The sequence below is a fragment of the Amyelois transitella genome, chromosome 3, assembly GCF_032362555.1.
Source record: "Amyelois transitella isolate CPQ chromosome 3, ilAmyTran1.1, whole genome shotgun sequence".
NCBI classification, from domain to species: domain Eukaryota; kingdom Metazoa; phylum Arthropoda; class Insecta; order Lepidoptera; family Pyralidae; genus Amyelois; species Amyelois transitella.
The window spans coordinates 7,199,548-7,226,195 of record NC_083506.1 but is presented as its reverse complement, the minus strand read 5'-3'; the positions used below and the strand labels follow the sequence as shown (position 1 = coordinate 7,226,195).

At 34.2% G+C, this 26,648-nt stretch overlaps 2 protein-coding genes across 2 annotated transcripts in view; one reads left to right on the top strand and one right to left on the bottom strand.

The window, feature by feature from the left end:
• The first annotated feature begins 5,994 nt into the window (after nt 1–5,994).
• On the top strand, nt 5,995–23,226 carry LOC106135436 (PDZ domain-containing protein 2). Its single transcript, XM_013335728.2, has 5 exons — nt 5,995–6,505; nt 18,777–18,948; nt 19,099–19,937; nt 20,296–20,440; nt 21,171–23,226. The coding sequence occupies exons 2-5, from the start codon at nt 18,789–18,791 to the stop codon at nt 21,299–21,301; spliced, it is 1,275 nt and encodes a 424-aa protein (XP_013191182.2). The 5' UTR covers nt 5,995–6,505; nt 18,777–18,788; the 3' UTR covers nt 21,302–23,226.
• Nucleotides 23,227–23,825: 599 nt separating this feature from the next.
• LOC106135505 (uncharacterized) overlaps nt 23,826–26,648 on the bottom strand; it is a 44,071-nt gene continuing 41,248 nt past the window's right edge. The window contains exons 7-8 of the mRNA XM_013335828.2: nt 25,968–26,144; nt 23,826–25,463 (exon numbers count right to left, since the gene is read on the bottom strand). Of these exons, the coding sequence (XP_013191282.2) occupies nt 25,300–25,463; nt 25,968–26,144 (341 nt within the window). The 3' untranslated portion in view covers nt 23,826–25,299. The remainder of the gene's footprint in view (nt 25,464–25,967; nt 26,145–26,648) is intronic.

Genomic DNA, 26,648 nt, shown 5'->3' with positions numbered 1-26,648 from the left:
AACCTTGAACAAGAACGAGCCTCGTCTGACCCACCACAAAAACTTGACAAGTACTTACCTATACATATAATAATCAATATGTTCACATAAGCTTGACGATGTTTAAAATATCATTTCCTGTCTGCATGGTCAGTTAAATCTTTATTATTATGTTGCACTTTTTTGCCACTCTCGGCTATCAAAAGAATACTTATTTAAACTATTGTTATTTTCAATATAATAAATATATATATATATATAAAAGGAACTCCGCAATGATACACCCTTTTTTAACAATAAGTGCATTTTGTAAATCTATTATCCATCGTAAAAATTGATCTCAGACTTCGTTCTAGTAGTATCCAAGTCAAAGTGGAGAATATATATATTAAAGAGTTTAATTACGCTTTTTTACGGTGGAGACCTAGACCAGGACAGAGAGATCGAGAAACCAACAACGCAGGGCACAGATGGCCATTATAAAATATCAGGTGCTTCCCGATCAAGGAATACGAAAAGCAAATAACGGTGAAGAGGCCCAAATCCTCCAAAAGTGGACCTGTCACCTATCTACGGTATGCATAATCCTCGTAGGTATCTTTTAGATTTTTTGTATATATATCTAAGTGTTTTGTACGCTGGGGTTCACGTAAAAATATGGACTTACGTATACTTAGTAAAACAGTTATTGTATGTAATTTTTATGTAGATTAAAAGATAACTAAATGACGTAAGCAATAAATAGGTGCAGATGTAATTACCACCACACTATTGGTCTTTGGGGAGGTCAGGAAACTGGTGGCCTATTGTAAACTTTTCCAAATTATATCATGATTAGTAATTTGTCACAATATATAATGTTTTCTTATTTGGAAAAATAAAATGTATTACAAATACAAAGTGTTTCTTTTTAAATTCAAACACAATGATTTAAGCTCTCTGTAAGCCACGCTTTGTGATAAGACGTAGTTCATTATTTATTGTGACCAATAAATATTCATTACAAGAACAATAAGCGACTATGGCTCATAGACCAATTTAAACCGCAAAATATTTAAAAGGTTTAGTTATATTTCTTCCTTTAAATAACAAAGTGAAGACATTGAAAAAATGTCTTAACTTGTCAATTCATCGTAGGAGTATGGTTATCAAACTAATTAAGGAAACATAGCTTTGTTCTTACGGTGGCCTTTTAAACCATGTTTTGTTATCCTTATAATGGGAGTCAAGTTCCTGGAAAATACTTGAGAAAAAATTTACAGTTCATCAATGTTTTATTGACCTCAATCAAGGTATTTGTTTGACCTCGGTGTTCTTGTTTCCTACTTGTTCTTATACCCACTGATATATGAGATTTTTTAAATTTGTAACAGCAATTTCGTTCGTAAGATTTATTTATAGTAATGAAACATAAACTTCACAACAATAAAAGTAATCCTATGATCCAGTGTTAGAGAGCTATAATTTTATTGTCATGAATATTTTATTGACTAATAGCTGCAAGCATGTTATGTAGATAATAACAATAAATATTTTTAAAATATTGAGTACAGATACAAGTGACCATTTATTTGAAAAATCCAACAGTATTTCTTTAGCCTTTATTCATTAGGTATATGGCATGAACGTAGTACATTTGTTAAAATTTTTACGCTAAATAAATGATTTACCCTACGACCGACCTACATATTTTATCCACTTAAAAGCTTTTTTTTGTGTAAAGTTTGGTTATTCTTTGGTGTTAAAAAGTACGGAATATAGCAAATTATTCCTGAACAACAGTATAACAAACACACAAAAACTTTCGTAGGTAGAATATTTCACTATCAATCACACACGGCTGGTTGAACACAACTTTTATTACGTAGATATATCTGTCTTATATGTGTGCATTGAGCATGTTTATAACAAGTAAACAAAGGTTTACACATTAACTTTAGTGCTCATAGATTCCGTTACGATTCTATAACACAGAACAGTAAGTAAGTATTCCTTACAAAATAAATTATAGGACCGACAGAGGCCAGGTGGTTCCAAGAACTCCTTGAACTCTGGAGAAACTTTGTCTCTTTGTTCCCCATAGGAATGACGCAGTAGGCGTTCGAGTGGTTCAAAGAGTTGAAACCATATTTTTCATGTCATTGTTGCTCGCTCAAATAACTCGAAATCTTTTTGAAGTCTACTTTGTACTTCTTTGCTTGCGTTTATGACTTGCGTGTGATGTGCAAGTGTGAACTACTCGTAAACATTTTTATTTTGATTTTTTCCAGCCGGCATTGTCATTTTCTTCATTTTAGGCTAAAGCAAACTATATCTGCGTGCTCAAAAGTTTCTAAAACAATGTAAGTAAGTATATCTACTTCTGTATAACATATACATACCTACATTGTTAAACTTAAATTACTAAAACGTTCCGAGTTTATGGTAAGCCTTGAAATTATGTATAACAATGCGTAGATCCAAAGTATTTAAGATTAGATTCAAAATATCCAAAGCATTAAAAACAACAGACACTGTTTTAAATAGTGGTCTAATCTGAAGAACTATTCTTTCTTACTACTTAGACCTTGTTATTTTCCTTTAGAGAAGCATGTGTGCCCCTGTTTGACTTTAGGACGATTCCCGCGACCACCCGGCTGGAACATTAACACCGCCCAACTGTGAATTACAACAAAGGCCGTACCTAAATTGACACGGAGATCATTGCTCCTAACTGCATAAGAACTGGCAGGTAAAATAAGATTTTTTAATGTTTACAAGAAATCATACTCTAGTATCTACATAATCTATCTACATAATCTAAAAATGGAATGCACTTGAATGCCAGTAAATGCTTTTTGATTAAGTTTACACGTAAACAGAACGTCCATAAGACGGAATATCATATCAACGGAAATAAAATACAGGAAGTCGAAGTTGTCAGAGACCTGGGAATATTACTAGACAAAAAACTTACTTACGTTCCCCATATTAATTCTGTGATAAAACGAGCTTCCCAAATGCTGGGCTTCGTAATTAGAAATGGCAAAGTTTTTCGCAAATCAGCAACTAAATGTACTCTCTACAAATCCTTAGTACGCCCAATTTTAGATTACTGCAGTGTAGTATGGCGCCCCCATTTCGCGACTCATGCATTGCGGATTGAACGGGTACAAAGAAGGTTTACACGTCATCTGGCGTTCACATCTAGCAATGCAACAAAAGAGGATCCATACGACAATCGTTTGGCAAAATTTAATCTTACTACCCTTGATAAGCGCAGAGATATCCTTGATCTGTTGTTTCTTTATAAAGTTATTAATGATTATATAAAATGCCCCCAAATATTAAGTAAATTGAATTTTAGAGTACCACGACGACCACCTCGTAGACCAATTCAATCTTTTGTACCCCCCTTCCGCAGAACAAAGTTAGGAAGAAACTCAACTATACCCAGAATTTGCAGACTATACAACGGGATCAGTGGATTAGCAGATATTCACAATTTATCTTTAAAAAAATTCTGCACTTCAATTTTGAGTTGCTTGAGTACCTAATTAACGTATGTAAAAGTACCTAGTTATGTTGTTTTTTTTTTAAAAAAAAAAAAAAAAAAAAAAAAAAAAAAAAAAAAAAAAAAAAAAAATATTATTTTCTTCTTCATTTCTCATATCTTGTAATACTACCTACACACACATTAAAAATATGGATTGTTACCCATTGCATGCTGGGTTTACCTTTAATTGGTCGATCAATTAGAACTAATTCTTTTATACATGTATCATCTTTGTATAATATGTTGTTTCGATTGTTGGTGAACTAAATAAATAAATAAATAAATAAATAAATAAATAATCTTCACAATTTATCAGTTTCATTGTCAGTAGCATCTAGTTAATTGTTATTGACGCCATCATTAACATTAAACTGGATGAGTTTGAACAAATTTAACTAATTAAAACGTTACTTCATTTCATTACATACGATCACCTCGATAGGTAGGCGTTGGAAAGGGTTCAAACAAAATAAATGGGCGCCCACATCTACAAATCGTGCTCCGAAACCACAACAGTATACAGCTCGGTACAATCACACCCGTATATTTATAAATATCGATTGTTTACATGGGGAGCTCTGTTGAAATTTAAATTATGGCAAACTTTACAATTGGCAGTATTTAAATGGGTCAAAAACAGGTAGCGACTACCTGTTTATAAAACCATACAATACCTACGGTAATTTATGAACTCCTAATTCGATTGAGTTTGAAGCGAACGTAATTTCTTTCGTGCAGTATTCCCCTCTTTACCTGAATTATTTAAAAATATTCTGGAAGATTGAGCATGTCTTTCAGAATTAAAAATGACGAGATAAATTTGGATTAGGAATACAGTTTTCTGGATATGATTATTTTTAAACATCAACTATATGTCATTTAATGACAGTGGCCAGTTGGCCAGTGCCAATGATATGCAACCCAGAAGTCCTAAATATTGAAGAAATCTTGTGGCGAACGACAGTTTACGGACACAACTTTTTGCTTACACTTATGTTTTGGCCAGTACTAGTATGTTACGGTGCACGCATGCCAAGAGTCGTGCAATGCACGCGTGCCTTCAGCCAGTGATAGGAATAGGACGCACGGCGGACGCAGGAAACACGCGCCGCTACCCGGCCCCTGCGCATGTCCTCCCTTTATAGACATCGTAAAACTGAGTTCATGGCGGTCAAGGTGGATCTGTACATTTATTAAACAGTTTTACAATCATTTTATGTGTCTCATGGGAAATAGTGGTCTAAGTCTCAATGGAATTCGTACGAACACGAAGTCATTCATGCTTTCGTAGGTATATATTTCTGTATTGTTACGTATTATTTACGATTTATATACTTAGTGCATTATTTAAAATACATTCAGCTATACGTGGCCTTTTAGACTTTGCAAAACTATTGACTCTGTCTATTCCGTAAGGGATAAAGACGTTATATTTCATCTTGTAATTACTGTTCAGTAGTTCTTTACGAGCAACCAGCGCATTTCTTTCTACAGTCCCAATTCAAGCATGAGCTTTGCCAAGCTATTCTTTTTCGTTATTATATGTTTATTCTATACAACAAAACCTGCGACCCTGCCTACCGCAGCATGCCGACCATCTGCGTTATTCATAACATAAGCCTTGAAGACGCTATGATCAGTCGTGGGCTCTCCCACTCTCTAGGACCTTCACTTTCGTTATCTGAAACGAACTTTAATGTAGACAATAAATCAATTTGAGTATCAACAAAACATCTAACAATATAAAATCTAGTTAGTATTTTATGAAACAGATATTGAAAGAGCAACGATTTGTTTTTTGTTTGCCATAAGTATGTTTCAATGATATTGAGAAAAAAAGGAAACTCATAGTTTAAATGTTTAAATATTTATTTCATAAAAATTACAGAGAATCTTTTATAAAGTATAGACAAATTGCTAAACTGCCCGTTTTTAAAAGCGACTCGATAAAAGAGATTATATTAATTTTTATTTTATCTACCTACGGGACATGCGATACCTTATTATTGACTTGGGTGTTCACCACTAAACAAAAGATTCTTACACAACCACTAGAATGCGGCAAGTGGCAAGAATTTAAAGCGAGTTTTTGTTAGCGCCTTTTAAAGATCATTCATTCCTCACGGTTGAATGGTTTCAATGGGATGAAGACGACCCCTGGGAGACGCAGGTACGACACAAGTGTCGTCAATAAAACGCTTTTTTATTCTTATAATATCTTCAACTTGTGTCCGTATTAAAATATTTCGTAGAATCTTAAATAAAACACAAAAATACGAACGATTAGTAACAAAGTAAAAACGGACTATGGAAAATATAGCCCGATTTTATCTATAATATTGTTGGTACTTACCTAAAGACAAAAAATAGGTCAAAAAATTATTTCACAGTTGTTACCTGCCTCACCTGTTGCAGTGTTATCTATGGCATGTGTAAAACCGTAAACTTTCTTATCACCGTAGGTGCGCGCTTCGGCGAACATGTTCCATATCAATAATAATTTCCGTTCTTTTAAACATTATACGTCAACACAATAAAAAAATATCGTTAAAAATAAAAATAGTTACGTTATATTTTATTTTGTTTACGACTTTATTGGTTACCGCTAATCCACCCCTCGGTTACCTTATTTCTTGTCCCTTTTCATCACTGTTTTATCTTCTATCTTTATTTCATTTCGAAGTTAGTAGTACCCCATGGCATGTGTACGGCTAGCATAAACATTTCTCAGACATGGCGCGTTTAATTTTGAGGTTATGTTAGTATTAATTCGACGTTCGGTTGGAGCGAACGTACGCGCTGTGGTTCCGTCGGTCGTAGTTCGTTTGATCGTGAATGCGTTTCGTTCAACACGATCGATATCTGTGAACTTGAGTGCAGACGTGCAGTGTGCATTGTGATATTAACATTGACAATAAATGCAATGAACAAACTGATATTTTTATATTCACAGTGCTTTTATGTCCATCACATGAATTAGTTACGGTTGAGGTAAGTTTCCTTATAAGCCGTTAAGATTTGATTTTAAAAACATTTTATAACTTTTCCATTACAGCTGATAAATACGGAAGCTTTTAAGAATAACTGATAATATCGAAACAATTTTAAATATCAAATTCTTACAATATTTCTTTCAGACGTGAAACTTAAAATACAGAAAAATAGATATGAATTATGTCTTTATTAATATTTTGCCACATGTCAACGTAATACATCTTTAATTATATAAAATGTAAGCCATTCCTTTAAATTTGAAAAAGTGTGTTCTTAAAGTGCCGTGTGGTTCCCGGCACCAATACAAAAAAGAATAGGACCACTCCATCTCTTTCCCATGGATGTCGTAAAAGGCGACTAAGGGATAGGCTTACAAACTTAGGATTCTTTTTTAGGCGACAGGCTAGCAACCTGTCACTAATTGAATCTCAATTCTATCATTAAGCCAAATAGCTGAACGTGGCCTTTCAGTCTTTTCAAGACTGTTGGCTCTGTCTACCCCGTAAGGGATATAGACGTGATGATATGTATGTATGTATGTATGTGTTTTTAAAGTAAATAAGAAATGCATATCTAATTTTACTTATGGTAATTAAAGGAGCAATTCTTGTCCACAATGTATAAATTGCTTCTTCAATTACCCCGTGTAATCAGCTGGAAAGGTGATAAGAAATATATTAAAAAAACATCGTTTGCAACGTTGCATCGTTCAAGGGTTTATTTCCCCACTTCGTGAACCCTCGCTCGCTACACTTCGGTAGACAGATGCGCAAAACTCATTTACATATGTATAAGCCCTTATTACAAAGGCCACAAAAACTATTCTGCTTTGATTTTCCCGATTATCAGAAATCTGTAAGTGCAGTCGGCGGCGTGTATTCATCCTTCACCCCTGTTTCTATATTACCTATGCCGTATGCATACCACGATGCTATTGTGACTTGCATCAAACCATTAGACGATTAATCCTATTTTATTGTTACGATACATTACATGTTATTGTATTTATTTCAATTACCTTAATTATATTTCTTCCCGCGCCAGCTGCTTCTCTTTCCGCGCAGATTGTAAAATTCAATGAAGGTAATGCCCTATAAATATAAATTTCTTCATTTAGGCAATTGACTGAACAACTTGTACTATCTCTGAAAATCACTTCCATCCGTTAACAATCCATTTAGAAACAGCTTCCTGATTCTTGTGACTATGTGGAAGTATTTACTCGAAGAAGTAACTAAATGATTTTGTTTGTTTCGTTTCAAATCAAAAAGATTTTATATAAGACGCAACAAAGAATTTAATTTTAAAATGCACGAAATGCTTTATCACGATTTGGCATTTCGGAAGTGGTAAACAACAAAATTTAAAACAGAACCGTTGCATAAAGCCTCCGAATCATAATTAAGTTCAAATGATGCTATCTTTGGCTGAGTCATCTACTGGTTTAATTTGAAAATAACGTTTCCAAAATCTGCTGGATGACGCCTTCAGCTCCTTTAGAGGTGTGAATGAATTGTCGCAAACGGTAACAGATTCGACAAAAATGGAATGTGGGAGTTGGTTTAGGATTAATAACATTGCCTTATTAGAAAACTTGTTATCACAAATTTTGTTTAGTCATAGTAATAATGTAGAGCAATTGATGTATATTGTAGGTGTAATAAAGTAAGATTTTATAGATAAAGCTATAAGTAGTATGTACGTAATAAGACTTGTAACCTATTAATTATTAAAATTTCTGTTGTCTTGCGTAAAGGACAAATTTAAAGCCAAGTTATAAATTTAATAAGAATCTTTATCAGCATTCCGTCACCGTGGGTATGAAATAGTCCTTGATCTAACAAACCAAACTTTTGGTACTTCGTCTGGTTCAAGTCTCGTTTAACCTTTCACGTTATTGTTTTGTCAAGTCACGCGAAGTCTGGCGCCTGATATCTTAAGTCTCCGACATAAAATCATAATAAATACGTGTACAATTGAACATTCCTATGTTACATTTCTTGACATTTGTAGTTTTCTTTTACGTAACTATATATTCTCATACCAATATGCATAGTATTTATTTACTAGAAAACAATTTTATCTTTGCAAACACAGTAATTTTCCCGTGTTGTTATATAATTTTAACTAACGAAATTAAAACCTCAGCTGTTGTGCTTTGGAGCCTTTAAGAAAACTACAAGTTTTATTTGTTCTTTGTTCTCATTTTTAATAAGCCCTATAGATATACAAAGGTCGTATGCCTCTTATCAAAATATCTCAAATAACTTCTCATTAAAAACTAATCAACGCCCTAAATAAGAAGTGTTATTTCCGCTGTTATCTGTCACGACTTTTCTATTTGTAAAGAGAAAATATATCTAACTAGAAAATACTGTACAGGTCTTACTTTTATTATAATAACACTTTTTTGTATTGATTGAAGCAAATACTTATAGTTGCAAAACAAAACCGCAGCTTCCTGTCTAAGTATGTTTCGTAGATGTAAACTATGCTCTTATAGACATAAATATGTCAAAGCCAGCTTATTCCGGGTCTCCCACGCCCAGTAATAATGAAGACTGGCGTACAATGCCACCTTTGAGTAACGGAATGACATGTGAAGATCTCACAGTCTCCACAGACTTAGGAGCACAGTGGGGCTTTTCACGGACTTTGATATGGCATAATCTAATTAGGGCTCTCCGTCGGAATTTCGAAACTGAATAGACAAAGAAAATAAGATGACATAATGTTTTAACAAATATCGTAAATAGCGCTACTGAGAAGTCCAAATTGCAAAGCCTGGTAGTTGTCATCCAGCATTTTCGGTCTGTTAATAATTTGATTAAGGAAAATATCTAAAATTAAATAAACCATATTTATTTATATGAAAAATAGCAGTTATTAAAAGTGGTAGGTACCAATTCCTGTGAAATAAAATCTGAACAAATATCACTTATATATGGAGACCTTCTCTAATGATTCGATGAAAAGTTGTTGTGTACTCACCACTAGGGATTCCGTCTTTGAAATAATGCACCGTTCTGTAAATAACACCGTGTAAGATGAAAAGGTTAACAACCCACAACAAACGGAATCACCGGTAATGTAACGTTAATAAAAAGAACAAGTAATAATTATAGTGTTGGGATCTAAACTCAAAGGTCACGCACAGTAATTTCAATAAATTTTGGCTAAATACATTTGTGAAGAAATAGATAACTTTTACTAGAAAATATTCTAATCTGAACTTATTATGAAGAGCAAATTATTCTTATGAAACTCTATGTAATGTTTTACACAAAAACAACAAGACACAATTTGATAATATTTGGCAGATCGAAAGACAAAACATTTGAAAATAACAAAAAGTAACTCCTTTTTTTAATTCTTACGCGAACGAAGTAGGTGTTAGTTTTGTACAAGTAAAGAAACAATTGTCAAAAAATAATTATGACTATATTTCTGGATACGAGTAGTTACCCCATTTTCAAAATGCAGATGACATTCATTATGATGATGTAAAATTAATAAATGTCTTGACATTTATGCTCTCACGGCATACAGAACAGCAGATCGCTCAATAAAGAATTTTAACTGCACGGCGTTGACCTATGGAGACAGGTACTTTCTGTTGCAAAATGTAGTATGGCGTTCCACATACGGTGAAGCGAAACTCGCGACTTAGCTCACATCCATCATCGTCAATTTAACCCATTCTCCTGTTTGTTAAATGAGAAATATATATAATCCATGTTTATTTATACTCCTCAGGAATGTCTGCACTGAAAGCCAAATTAATGTTTGTTGGAGTTCTTCTCGTAAATACTTTATAAGTTGATTCTTTATGTTACTGGACTTACTACTAATCTAACATTATCAAAATATTATAATAGAAAAAGTAAGATTAGGGAAAGATTGTTCATCTGGTCGAGTGCCATGGTGAATCTCATACGAATACAATTGTCTAGGCTTCACATGCCTTTTTAAAGTTATTTTCTCTTTTTACTTATAACAATTAAACAATACATACATCTTAATATCCATTAAGGGGCAGACAGAGTTCTCGTAAAAAATTAAAATCCAAGAATAATTACGAATTTTGTTATGAGTAAAATAATATTCATTAGTTTGTTAACAGAAATGAAATTCATGATTTATGTTAAAATTATTTCTTTGATCGTGACATTGTCAAAGAGTTTGCTAGATTATTTCTAAATACATTACAAAACTTTTTTACAGTTGATGAACTTCGGTACCATTCGGTATCTTTAGAAGTATAGTAGGTATTAAGTTCGATCCGTCACGGTTGCTAACCTATTCATCTTATTTACTTTGTTCTTGTAAAACAAAAGACTACCTTTTGTGTGAGTCGAACGTTAATAGTAAATGACCTGAGCGATCTGCCACAAGTAGGTAAGTTTAACAATAATAACACGGCTGATTACGTCACTGTAGTATGTATTTTTGAAGGGGATTTTAAGAAGAATAAGATATTTAATACATAGGAGCTAGCACTTTAGCACCTCTGTGCCAAATGATCAAAAAAGGAAAGAGTAAAATCGGGACTCTATTACTCTTGAAATTTTATCAAAACGAATTTAGATGCATACCTATATACTGAGTCCGACTCGTAAATGGCCAGTATTTTGTTAGTATTATGTCTTAGGTAAATATCAAAGCCATCGTGTATGTAAAACTTACATAACTATTTTCAAGTCATGCTTATTTAGATGAAAATTGTGTGGAGTAAACGAAACAATTTATAAAGTAATGTTATTTATTATTGAACATAACAATAATGAAAAACGGGGCATAAAACGATTTCTCTTGAGAAAAAAATGTATCAAAAGAGGCTTAGTAACATAATAGCACCGAGTAGCAATTTCCTAGATTCATTCTTGGATCTGAAGCACGGGTGTTTCTTAATTCGATGGCAAATAATGCTATCAGAACACTTGACATCTGCAATGTACCGAAGCTTCTACTTTTACTTGGCCTACTAATTTCCAAGAGTTATAATTAAAAAGCAAAAGTAGTTATAAGTAATTTGAGATAAGGAATATAAAATTAAATAACTTGAGTTGCTCAATTAGCATCACAAAATAACGGCATATTTATAAGTTTTGAAAATACCACTGCTTGATTGCAGAGATATTTTTCATTTTACCTATGTATTATTTTTATGCTAAAAACAGAAAGTAATAAAGCTTGCGTTTGAAAGAAGAAAATAAAAGCCTTTTCTAACTTTAGGAGAATTGAAACTTTGTACTAATTGACCCTGTCATGACAAATCAAGGTTAACAATGTAGAATATGGAGATAGTGACAAATTTTATGAACCCATACAGATTATCTAGAGACATTATCTTTATTTTTGTTTATGACATAAACATTTCATGTGTGCGTACAAAAAAGTGTACAATTGTTCAGATAATAGGCCGTTGTCAGTAATGATTAGCTCTAAACGATAGCTTAAGAAGATCAAAAATACAGCTGAAAAGTAAAGCATTTTCTCGACAGTTGCTTTCGAGACCTACTTAAAGTCGATTCTAACACCAATTTATGACTAACATTACTTCCTGATAGACCTATCTATCAATGAATGGAATGAATATTTAAGACTATAATGCAGCTTTGAAGTTCTGGTCTTGACAGGATAGTTAGGTGCATGGACCAGAATAATGTAGAGTAAGCTAGTAACTCTGAGGTCAATGACCGAAGCTAATAGATGAACACTTGAATGATTTTGAAATAATCAGAGGATTTATAAGCAAAACTTTTGTTATCTTAATAACAACTCATTGTTTCATCAAAAAGATGACCACCATCAATACGAGTATCATACTGTTATTTCAATACATTTAAGAGGGGATAAAAATCAAAATGGTTTCTTTATAGTCCTCAATTTTCAAATAAAAATTGCCGTAAATTAGAGAACTAACCTTTCTAATCCATAATTCAATTCATTATTTTATTCTTAATGATATTCAAATTGAATGGTGCCCATTTAGTGAAATTGTGACTCGTATAAACATTGACTAAGACACGGGTCACATTCCTCAGAGCCTATTGTGCTACTATCGCTCTTGTAGCTACGCATAAATCTCAGTTTCGTTAATAAGTGTGGGCGCGACATGGGCACGAACCCGTTATTATATCGCCGTAAATACCTTAGAACCCTACTTGGTAGGGCCCAATACAAATTCAGTTTCAGCTCTTAAACATTTATATTTGGCTAGTGGTTTATATAAGTGCACTGAACCACAAAGACCTCCTTGACAAACGAAAGTGGTTCACTTTTATAAATTTCCCAGAATTCAATATGGGTAACAAAAAAGTTATTATGTAATACGTTTCCTTTATACGAAGATTCATATAGATCTACTACATCTTTGTGAACGTGAATCTACAGAAACTTCAACACTAGGTGTGTAAGTTTCTAATCTTACCTGGCTTCCTGCCTCTAACGTGTCTTTACATTACGACTACCAAATGACGTAAACGGGATAAACGACTTAACAAATCACGTAAGTAACAAAAGTTTCTTAAGAAGAAATAGAAGTTTCAAGCCCCTTATATACCCTTTTCAAAGAATAAAATTAATATTATAACCACGAATTTTTTACCAATATGTACTATGAAGATTTATTTATGTATCGCGATTTAGATCGATCTGTACAAGTGACATATCTGAGATTCCACCGATTCGTATCCCGTACCTGATCTAAGAACATTCAAGCTAGTTTTTTCTCCAACCAGCGTCGTATACCATTCGTAGCACGATTGCTCTTGAATTTTCGTGGAACTGGCATACTCCTAATGGACTCAGTTTTAATAGCTACCACTTGAGAGCTCAAAGCGAACCGCCGGTGAACAATCAGAATTAACCCCTCACTATATACAAAAATAATTCGGTTTTTGATATTATCGTAACTTATGGCTACAAATAGGGGGTTATACAGCGCTCGGTCCCCTCTTAAATATTTTGCCGCGAAACATATTGACATCGATAAATCAAATAACAAAAATTTACTAATGAAATTATTTAAATAAAACCGTTTTATAACGTCATTCAGATGAACGCGATCCTCTACTTTTTTTCAAGATTATTTGCTCTGTCTATCCTTTAATAGAAAAAGACGTGAGAACATGTTTTTACTGTTTTTTTATTATAAATTTTATCTGGTTACTTTTTGTAAAGGATAACGAAACGATTTTACGAAAGGCTTAGTGGGTTGCTTTCTTTATTTAAGTGACTATTTGTAAATACGAGTGTACATGTTCCAAATTTTAGTGAAATTCGTTCTATGGTTTTACCTTTGCGATCTGCTCTTAATCTGTGTGTTGTGAATACTATGTCATGAGAACCAGAACAAAATTAAACTGCTCAATCTAGATAATACTATGAAACTCGCTTTTATGCACTTCCGATATAGAGCAAATCCGATGGCAATAATGCAGAAAAAAATCCTATCATGTTCATAATAAGAGTAGCGTGGGAGTATAATGCACTGTTCCCAATCACTTTCAAATCGACAGGTTGTTACTGTATAAAAAGTTGGTGAAATTTCTAATTACCTACTTACTTAGAGAGCTTCATTCATTCGTTAAATTCTATGAAGAAGTTCTAGTTATTAATTTCATCATTAAAACAAATGTTACGTTTTCGCTTCGATGTATATAATATAATCGATGGCATTATTAACTGTCAGGTTGAAAACTAGGATCTAAGAGAGAATTATTATGTAAGTAACGTGAAAAATTAGGTACTATCTCTACCTCATTAAAGTAAGGTGCTTACCAGAAAATAACCCGCCTTGGGATATTTTTGATTCAATAGTAAGTCCGTATCCGATGACTGTATTTTTTTTAATTCCGTGTTTATATTGTTAAAGTGTGCATTTGTCTATGATGTTTTACATTGGCTTCGAAAGCTCTAAGTGCCATAACATGCAAACGAAATATCACAATAGCCCGCTGCGTGACCTTAATTGTAGCCATTATTTCATTCTCTTCTTATTAGGAAACGTTTTGATAGCCCTACAATACTAACCATCCTAATATGAACTGCGAAAGAGATATGAACATAAACACTTTTATCTGTATTCTGCAATCTAACACCGCGGCCGTGACTAAGGCGACAACTTTATTTACCTCGAAAGTATAAAAGCAGTTAAATTTTTACGTAACTTCGCTTCTAACCTTTAGTTTCTTCTGAAGGTTATATCTCTATCAAATATCATCAGTTCAATAGTTCAAGTTTTTTTAATACAAAAACAAAAAGCAATACAAGTTCTTTCTCTTTAAAATATTAGTATGGATAGAAGAGGACGCGTCGTTGAACTCCACCGACAAGAGTTAGCTCTTAATATTGAAAGAAGAAGGTTCAGTAAATTAGGTAGCGAATAATACTCGTAACATCATCCAGACGGATAAAACATAAGCCTCATATATCCTACACAACTAAAACACCGGAATTCTGTACACTGCCGTTATTTTATAGGAATTAATGCTGACAAAGTCTAAAAATAAAATACATTATAGGTATACTTGTAGAGTCTAGTTTCGCTATTTCAACTGTATGTAGGTCTAGAGGTTACATTACAATAGGAAGCTGCCATTCCACCGGCCACCGGAAGAGCACTGACCAGGCCGTGTTGTCGCAGACGCCAATTCAGCCCACAACGGTACTTCGCCGAAATCGATGATGCTTTCCGACCGCTGAGTTTTTGAAATTATATTTTATGTTTGCAGAAATTTCGAAATACACAACTTTAAGCCAATATTCCCAAGAGGCGACTGAGGAAAATCTTTGAATTCTTCTTGAAGGCGATGTACCTACTAGCAAACAGTGACTATTTGAATCTCATTTCACCATTAAGTTATACAGGCGAACCTGACCTTTCGGTATTTTCAAAATTGTTGGCTCTTTTACCCCGCAAGTTTCAATATATGTATTTACAAAATATGTATAAAAGTATGTATAAAAAAAATACAATAAATGTATAAACCAAATAGGGGTTAGGTTCCCCTGCAAGATTGGTGAGGTCGGACAGAAGTCGCTTAGTGTAAAAATCTAAACTACGCAATTATAGTCACAGGGCCCCCAAGAAAAGTGAGGATGCTATCCATCAAAATATTTCATTGACATCAGTCCCTTTTTACTGGTGATAATAAACCACCAATAAACATTGAGACTTGGCAAGGAGTAATAATAACCAACAGAGTACTATTTGACATCTCATCATACATAAATATTCCATAATAACATCTATATACCTTGCGAGGTAAACAGAGCCAATAATCTTCAAAAGACTGAAAGGCCACGTTCAGTTATTTGGCTTAATGACAAAATTGAGATTCAAATAGTGACAGGCTTCTAATCATCATGCTCATAATTAATGAATAAGTACTCAAACTACTTGTACCTACAATCGTATGTTTATATAACTACGGGACCGTTAAATAATTAAATTGCAAAACGCTATATGGACAAGTATCAATAAATTCTTAACCCAAGAACTAGTCATGACCGGATTAGCATTTTATACAAACATAAGTAAAATTATATACTTTTGACACATTATCAGTTTCTACCATTTTACGATATTATTAAGCAAAATAAATTATTCCCTTTCACTAATTACATTTTCACACTTATTCTTATAGATTTTTTCCTATTAAAATCAGTAAAAAATTCCACCCCGAATCGTACCCGGCTCAAACGTTTCCCTCTTTGGATGGCTATGGATATCCTTTGAACCAGGACCATCTGGAGCGGTGGTCATACCCTCTATTACGAAAACATGTTAAGTATACCTATATTTTATTATTATTTGGTGAGAATAAAGAATGTAATTTATATTTCAATACTTGGTAAATGATCATTATTTTAAAATAAAGAACAAGTAATATACCTCTGTTGGATAGTCAAATAAAAATATCTACAGACTGATACATATTTTTAATGAATTTTCTAACATTATGATACGATTCATTGTCACACTGAAATCTAAATGAAGTTGTTCAAGATCTAAAACACGAGAACAAATGTTTTCAAAACGTTTCACCCTATGTTTTTATTTGTCCATAGGCTCGTCTATTGGCAATAAAGATCGCCCCCGCCCTGGCTGTGGACGCTGGAATTTATTTACTTGCCAGTGTCCACACCACAGGACCACATTGACTGTATAAAATATAGAAAGTAGACAAAAGACATTTCATTAATAGTTTTACGAATGCGCCGACCAAAATATTTATGAAGCATCTTGAACATCATTTTTCTTATCATATATTGTCATGTTGGGATAATAAAAATAAAATTATTATAAAAATTATAGTGCACTTTCAATCGCCACGAGTTCCGCAAAATGATGAATATGCTCTTAAACAAAGTTAAGAAGCCTCAACATGCTACACCTTTTTTTCGCAGAGTGGCTCCCAAACATACACAGGCGCCTCAAACTAATAATATAATTTTGCAGGATTTGTACAAGATCTACTCTATCTTTATTTTGTAGGTACCGACTCCCCGGAGATTAATGTTCAGCGTGGTCGACATTCACGCTCTCAATAAAATTAATAACCATCCATTACCTCCGAGGCTTTTTACGTACACAGGTAGTTAGTATTCCCCATAAACTCTATTTAGAGCGTTACTGATGTATGTCAAGAACGAGCGTAGCACAAAACGTTTACGATTCTATGGCAATTATATAACTTCTCAACACGCTAACGTAACGCTCATATAAGTCTTAATTGACTATAATTCTATACACCAGAGAAAAATGCATGATGCAATTAGGTAATAATTATATTTCTTCAGAATAATGCATTGTTTCGCAAAATCATAAAATTCAATATAAACAGGAAAAATAAATGTTTTTTAAGTATACATTTATTTTTCCTGTTTCATTAACAACTTTACACTCTGATGTTGTAGATAAAGTCAAATTCATAAAACAATTACTGTTTGAAATCACTGTTATAATAATCAAATAAAGTGTTTAATATGAAGAGTACGACCGGCGGAGCGGATATCCGCAACGGTATACAACCAACTGTGGCCGATGCGCAGGCGCATTTTGATACGCATCAGCTACTTTTGATAACAATTACAATACGAAGGAACTGTCGCATCAAAAGTTACCTACTTTGTACACCATGTTTTAACAACCCCCTTGTCCTTCATGCCTCGTTTTTCCTTTTGAGTTTAAATATTTTTTATTTATTATATACTTTGGAGGAATGCTGTTACTTTGCTGCTGTTATAATAACATGATATTCTTCTATCCATTGAGCTTTCTCAATGGAAAGGGAGGGTTCGGGAAAGCAGGTAATAAAATATCTATTAGATGTACACATGAGGCTATATATAGCAATTTACAATGTTATGCATTTTTAATGATAATTTGAAAGTTTATACATCACGAAATCCTGTTCCTGTCTATGAAGCGAGTAAAATCAGCATCACCATTGTAAAGTAGCGTTCTCTATCTTATTCTAGGTTAAATAGAAACAATTGCCATTTGCAAATCTTGAGTATGTTGAAGACTTTAACAAGACGTGAATTCAAAGCTATGATCACCGGACGTAATCCATTTGTCGACCTAATCCCACGCCGAGTGGGTGTTAGCAACATGGTGGTCACTTATGCCTCTATTTGAGATTTATCACAACGTACTCTTAGTAAATTATACAGAAGCCGGCCACTACTTAATAAAGTAGTTGTTCTTGAAGGTATGAGTACGTCTATATCTCTATGATTGGCTATAAAGACGAATAATAAGACGAGCTTATTTTAATCACAAGTGGCTACTATATTTAGCGATGCGTGATAATTTAGGTTAATAAACTCGGGCGGTTTATGTTGATTACTCATGGGCTTCCATAGCTTCACATTAATTACGATAGATAAGATGTAACGGGCGATCTTGATTCAAAACGTCTATTATTGTATTACCTGAAAAAAAAAAGTATTTTTATCTTTTCAGTGGTACTTTGCTCAAATCTTCAGTATTCTCAATAAAATTGGGTACCATCTTGAGCAATGACTTCTCAGAAAAGACAAGAGTATTCTTTGATACATTCTTCTTCTTTCTCTTGGTGTTCATAATCCCTCACCTCTCTGGATTACAGACTTCATGGCCATGCCTAAATTAGGTAAGTAAGGCTTTTACACAAAGCGATGCAGGGGAACCTTTACCAAAGTGCCTATTTTCTTAGTTGTTTTTGACATTTATGCTATGAAAAGAAGTGACTGATCTTTTTTCCCACTATTTCAGATACCTACAAAAATGGGTGCTCCGGCCTGGGGCTCTCGTGGCGGTGGCGACCGACCGCGGCTGCTGCGGATGACGCCGCTGCGCCACAGCTTCGCGGCACCGGCCTCGCCCCCCGCACCGCCTCCGCCGCGCACCCACGACTACGCCTCCGATGCAGACACTAATAAAAAAGGTAACTTCCACGTATGTTCATTGTAGCCATGGAAAATACTTCCTGAATTATAATAATTACATTTACCGACAAAATAGATATGATGATACAAAATATCTACTTTTAGGTATTAAATATTTTGACTTTAACATTTTTATCCCTGTTTTTCAGAGGACAGCTGGAACGCTAACTTGTCGCAGAGATGGCGAAAACTACGTCGACGTTGTTCAAGACTACGACCGGGAGCAGTTAACAGAGAAGCAAGCCCAGTGCGATGTTCTCCATCTCCTCCCCGACCCCCTCAACATTGCTCCCCTGCACCTCCATCCAAGCTGTCATTCAGGCACCGTGGGAAAGTTTACACAACTGCATCGTTGCGCGTCACAAGTGGTGCGCCAGATATTCTCCGGGCTCTTGGAAAGCTTGGCGGAGGATTACGCAGACGAGCATTATCAGCACACGATGTATTAACACCACCGCAACAGCAACCTTCAACGTTCTATGTTCCTAGTCCTACTTCCACTGTTCGTATCCCGTCATCTCCATCACCCCAAAGACAGTCTGCAACATTACGGCGTCGCTGCAGTTCTCCAAATGTGTATAGAGCGAAAGGTTCACCAGCGCCACGTGATCGCACTCCCTTGATAAATCAAGAAGATGAAAGTCGAGACGTGGTTGATTTCAGTTATGTCCCAGAAAGAAGAAAGAATAGTGCTGAAGGCCGTAGTCGCCGACCTTATAGTGAGAACGTCGAGTTGGACGTGCCGTCATATAGAAATGGTTTCAATCGACTGACATCAGATTCATCTCAGAAGTTATGGGAAGAGCCTTATAGGCTTCCGCGTGTCCAAGCACGACAAGAACCAATTCAGCAATTGAGGAACTGTGTGGCCGAGTTACGAGTGAGCGCTACTCCCCGATCAGCTCGGCCTCCTCCAGCGCCGCCTGTGACGATGCCGCAGACGAAACGTGCACCACCCCCAGAACCGAGAGATACCCATACGTTCGAGGTAGTATTTTAATTACTCCCAATTGACTAATTTGTCTCTACTCATGTAACAATTTATAAGAATTCTTCATATACGTAAACGCTTTTTTTAAATTATTCATGTTCTGTAATCTAATTTTATTTATTATAAATCCGTTATCGTTTAATTTTTGTAAAGAAACGAAAACCACCGTAAGTGTACCACTTTTGGTGGTTTAGAACAAACAAAAATTTTCATTAAAAATGTATACCCGACGATGACTGACTTCCACCTTTCCCAGGTAATAAAAAATTTCGTAGTCACCTTTAAATTTTCCCTTAGTTTTAAATCTTTGTTACCTTAAGGAATTTACTTCTTTAATACATTTTCTAAATTTCAGGTTCGTTTTACAAAGTCAGCGGGAGGGAAAGGTCTCGGTTTCAGCATAGTTGGTGGACGCGACTCTCCGCGTGGCGATATGGGCATCTTCGTCAAGACTATTTTCAATAATGGTCAGGCAGCTGAGTCTGGTTTGCTCCGAGAAGGTAAAGTCCGCCTTTTGTATATTTTTATGTGCAATAAAATTTTAAATTTGTAGCACTAGATTACATACTGATGACTGGTGAATTAATTGTTGATCCAATTTGAGATCCAATTAATTACATTATTATGTAAAAGGAATAAATATGAAAAACCTTTATATTGAACATCCTAACATTTCCTCGAGAACGAAGCTCCAAGAAAAAATGTCGTTATTTTTATTAGAAAGGTTCATGGTCAGGATGCATTCCACAGTAACGGTTACGTGCAGCTGGTCTCAACTGATCTGCAGTATATTCAAAAGGTCTTTATTTGCACCTGCATGTATAGATGAATGCAATATTTGTCTTAATATAGATGTATACTTTTGACAAAAAAAATTCAGCTATTCTTATTTCACTTGCTGAATAGGCTAATGCTATGAAACCGACCAAATATGCACAAGCTCAATTTAAATGCATAAGCTCTAAATATAATATAACAAAAAAAAATAAAAAACTATATAATATCCTTGCAAATCCAATGGATGTCCAATGGATATGCGGTTAAAGACTTTATTAAAAATATATTATGAAAAAGTCAGTCGTAAAAGAACTCTCAGGTGCCATTTCAGATAAACGATATAAACAACACAAACTGATTTTGTTCTGTGTTGTATTTACGTCGTCATTATGCCCTCAAAATTATTATAAAACCAATTCGGTTTCCAACTGAAAATTTTCAACCTTATTTCAGGGGACGAGATAGTATCCGTAAACGGTCGAGCCACGGCTGGTCTCACCCACGGCGAGGCCATCCGTCTGTTCAAGGACGTGCGAGCGGGCCCAGTTCTACTGCGCGTGGCGCGACGAGCCCCGACGCGCTGACTGCCCTGCGCCTGCTGCGGCGACAACCCCGCGCAGGCGCTTTACCGCACTGATATGTATTCAACTATGTGATGTGTCGACGATTCGATTTTTAAATTCTGCTAACCAGGTCATCGTCGATTAGACCAAATTTGTAGTACCTAATTCCACGCTGCTTAAGAAAGCTGGCTACAGTTCTCTTGTGCATGGCGCGACGACTTTGACTGCCTGCTTGCTGCGGCGATAACCCGCTCTACGGCACTGATGAATATGTATTCCACAACTTGAAATGTGATATGTCGACGATACATCATATATAATTAAATTTTGTTAGCTTTGTGCATTATCGCCTGGGTTAGATTCAGAATCTCAGTTTGCAACTGAACTTAAATGAACTGAGCTGAGAAATCTAGGAGACATTTAAAAATACATATTTTACTAGGCACTATGTGCAACGATATAACACACGCTACGTCTATTGGTAGATGAGATATCTACCAATAGACGTAGCGTCCTAGATTTCGGTAATTTTGCTGGATCATACGATCCAAAGAAAAATAATATTTCTAAGCGTATTTTTTTTTTATTTTACAAAACGATAAGTTTCTATTGATGACATCGATGTGCATATAATTCAATAAATTGAATTAATTCTTACTTAAAAAAGTTTTACTTTAGATTCAAGAGAACCACATCTCCTGATTGAGACATAAGGCTCAGCTGTGGTCGTTAAAAAGTATATATAGAATTTGATATATTTTTCCACATTATAGAAGTGTAAAACAGAAGAAGTCTCTGAACAGGAATTTATTACGAAATTTACTGCATGTGAAAATAATTGATATTGTTGGCAAGTCCTTCTGTACGTAAAAAATATATTGTGACACATTTTTTTTTCTGGAAAATTGTCTGTGATAATAATTCAAAGCTGCTCTGCACAACTAATAAGATATTATTAAATGTTTTAGATAAGCTATATATATAAAAATTATATTTTTTCTTAATATGAATTGCGAGAACATTTTGAAGTTATTATATCTGTAAATATTCTAGAAGTTAAGTAAGAAGAAATCGTAACATTAGCCAGCTAACTGAAAATCAAAACTTTGACAGAAAATTACAGTTTTTAATAGAATTTGTTGGTATCACATATAAGGAATATGTATCATGATTTTAATTTTAAAAAACGTCAAATGTGTTGCATATATCATATATATATGTATACTTTATGAGAAAGTTAATTCTTATGAGGCTTATATACAGTATGCTCAAAAACCAGTAATTGCATATGAATACATACGAATGTAAAATGTTTGTAGCTCAAAAATATTTTTCTTGTTCATACGAGTAGCTATTTATAATTTAACTAAGTAACTTATAAAACGAAATTGAAAGTAAATAAGATCTAATAAAACCAAAAAAATAAAAATACTATAAGTATTTTTTTTTTTCTTTATTTTTCATAACATGTCCTCCCGTATTAATTAATTTAGTTTTTTTAAGTTGCTTAGTCTTTTTCTTTAGGTACTGTAATAAATGTAATAAAGGAAAGATACATTTCCATTTTATATTTTATAAATAATTTAAAGCCATGAGAAAAAAAGCAGGGACGAAATAATAATTACTTTTACTATATATAAACATATTTTTGTTTTATAAAAGTGTTTTTTAATAAAAACACGTAGGTATCAAGATTGTGCTTACCTTTATTTTGGAACTTAAAAAATACTTAATATAGGAAAGGGTATAAAGTATAATAATAATATATATTTTTTAATTTTGTACATAAATACGAGTATGTATGTCAAATGGCTTTACTAATAAACTAGTTTTATACAATTGACCAAGGAATACAAAACTGAATAACTGTAAGTATACCATATTTGTGTAATACTGAACTATTTTTGCATTTTTGTAATACTTTTTTATATGGCTGTAAATAAATTACGAAGTAGTAAATTAAAGTTTTTTATCTTACTCCCCATAGTGTGCCATTGACTTTATGTAGCTATAATTCGTGAAAGATATCAGTAAGTAGGTACCTAGATCTTCTTCCTCCTGGTCATTCGGTTACAAGCTCACTCTTTTGCACAGGAGCCCTGATTAGGTACTTAAGTCAGTTTTTGCGAAGTGACCACCAATTGACCTCCACAACCTGTGCAGGAGGATCTACACCATATTGGATCATGGTTTATATAATTATACATATTATACAAAAAAATAAAAAAGCATACCCAAAGAGGGTCAAACATCAGGCAAGCGGCCGGTCATAAAACTGAAGCCAAAGCTTTCATTAACCTACACCATATGGCCATTGCCTAAATATGCGTGGTGCCTAAGTATATTTTTCTTCACGTCGCTTCAGCATCGGTTAACAATGTGGTTTATTCCGCAGTATCAACAGAAGCGGTTCGACCAGTGAGGCTCAACTTCGATAAATAGCACTTTAAATTAGCGAATGCTTGAAAATAATAGGTACAAGTAAATAGGGAAGAAGAATATACAACAGAATTGCATAGCAATATTTTATTTGTTTCTCAAGATAATATTCAATATAGGAGAACAATTTACCATAAGTAAAGGTAATAGGTATAAATAGATCGTTGACAATAAGATATATTCGTTGATCACCTACTAATATACGAGTATGACAAGAATTAGTAGAATATTTACGCATAAAAACAAAATTTATATTTACAACACTAAGATATTTCTAAAAATTAGTGGTAAGAAAGGGCATTTGATACAAAAATAAATAATTTACTTAAGAAAACGACGATTATAACAAAGATACGAAAAACGCTTGGGTACGTAACTTCGCTTAAATGGTGAAATCTGATACTTTTTAATATAAACAACAGCATCCATAATTTTTTTTAAACAACGATTATTAATCACGATCTGAAATATACTTAGGTACCTAAGGCCTTCTCGTCTTTAACATAAAACCTTTCTTTTATTAATGTATTTTAATACGTTGTGTAATATAGCTATGTATATTGCTGGAGGAAGATATCAAGATTTTTAATTTGTGATGATGAGCTAATTTGAGGATAATTACATTTCAAACGCCGAGTATTTACAAATTAAAAATCACTCTGTATATACCGTGTTACTTCCAACCAGCTTAACCACAGATATTTATGTGCTTTGACATTTAACTACCCAGAAAACATTTCCTCGTAAACTTATTTCAACAGAAGTCATCATTTATTAGCATTCTCAACAATCCTTTTAATGACAATATTACCAAAAGTAACCTTCTGTTTTCTGTGGGTTTAAAAAACATCTCATATATGTTTGTGTATAAAAACCAGCTAACGTATGATACGATAACTAATATGTTAAATAAAACAGTACTGAGTGATTTCCCATGAGGCATTTTTTACAATTTTAGTCAGTAAATATCATTCAAGAGTGACATAAAGGTGATGATGATCAAATGATTCAAATATTATAAATAAACCTCATACATCACTTGCGCCTTAGAGACGGTTGTCCGTCTTCAAATGGCACTCAGAACATGTTTCTAATAATTTCGAAATAACTTTAAGTACGAAGCTTATATAATGGACTGTAAACGTCGCACCTTTACTATCCAGACTAGTATTAAATTAATCGAATTTATAAATAATTTTAACAATATAAAAGGCAGTCTTAAAAATTATGCTTACTTCAACAATATGCATTTAGTAATTGGGTTAAGGAATACACATAACGATATATACAAACACGTCAACTTTTTCTCGACTAATGAACTAAGCATACTGTACTGGTAAGTACAATTTGCAGGAGCGAAGCGCCGCGGGCGGCCCTATTTTGGCACACTTTACCAAATTGAATGCTGTCTGCAATCAACGTCTTTTTATTCAATTCTCGACTTCGGCAAACATTGGCAAATAAATGACTTGTTGGCCGGAAGCTAACCATGTTCTGAAAGGTGTTTACGCATCACCTGACTAATGTAGCTGGAGGCGAGACTTGTCCAATTTCCTTATGCGATTCGTAAAATCATTTCTTTACGGGGTCTTTGGGTTTCTTAGTACGAGAGCGACAGGTCCTGCGGGCAATGCTTTCAGAGCAGCCCACGCTTGCGTCCGAGTGAAACCTTCCATACTCTGACCTCCGGCAGATAAAAGTTCAGCGCCTACCACAACACATCCACTTTGGGCTGCTGCACCTCCTGTAATTTTATATTTGAATGACATTAATTACTCTTTCATTATGTTCTCTTAGGTTAATTAGAAAAGACGCTCAGGTATAAATGAAAGTTTACTATTGATTTACTAAATATAACGAACCCCACATACGATTTTTATGACTGGACCTTAAAAGTTATGAAATGGCAATAATTTTCTTTAAGTATGTCGGAAACTTTGATGCAAGATAACTTTGTATTTAAGGGCCCCAATATGACAGTAGAGCCGTGTGAGATCTAGGAATTAATCGAAATGTTTCATTTTAATTGAATTGGGACTGTAAGATACTTACACTAACCATGTTTTCTGCACTTAAAAGGCAATGGGAATGGGAACCAATTTTGCACATTACAATCCTAGCCCTAGGTATATTAGTCTAACGTAATTACTCAAGTGTAAAACTTTGTTATTAAACAGGTTACTAAGAAAATTCATTATTATTACTAGACTTTTTCTTTAGCCCGTCCTCTATAAAATGCGAATGTTACCTGCAAACAATTTCTTGATTGTAAGTGGTCGATCCCCGTTAGGTGAATCCCGGCCGCCGTCCAGGCCGAAACCGAGTCCTGCGCCGCCTCCAGCCTTTTCCAACACCACCGTCACCACGGAGCCTTTGTCCCCGTCTGCAGAGTCCGTACCATCCTCATTTCGGACCATCGACTCCGCTGAAAATGTAATATTCTTTTTATGAATTTCTAATCTCACTTCTGTGTGTGGTTTGCCGTATGGTTCCCGACACCAATAAAAAAAAAGAATAGGACCACTCCATCCGTTCCCATGGATGTCGAAAAAAGGCGACTAAGGGATAGGCTTATATAATTACTTGGGATTCTTCTTTTAGGCGATGGGCTAGCAACCTGTTACTATTTGAACCTCAATTCCATCATAAAGCCAAACATCTGAATTCAAGATTGTTGACTCTGTCTACCCCGCAAGGTTTTTTAAATCAGAAAGGTAAAATACTTTTATAGCTTCATAGAGCAACGGCACGTCAATTAAAAGAATTGAATAAGTCATTCAAATATCCCAAAAATTACCTAACCGATTTTGATGCCCTAGCAACTTGAGAGTTGCCGCATTACTTACAGATATCAGCATGTATGTGCATATATGATACAAATAAATATCGAACAGTGACGTCAAATGCTGAAATGACTTTTACAGCGAAT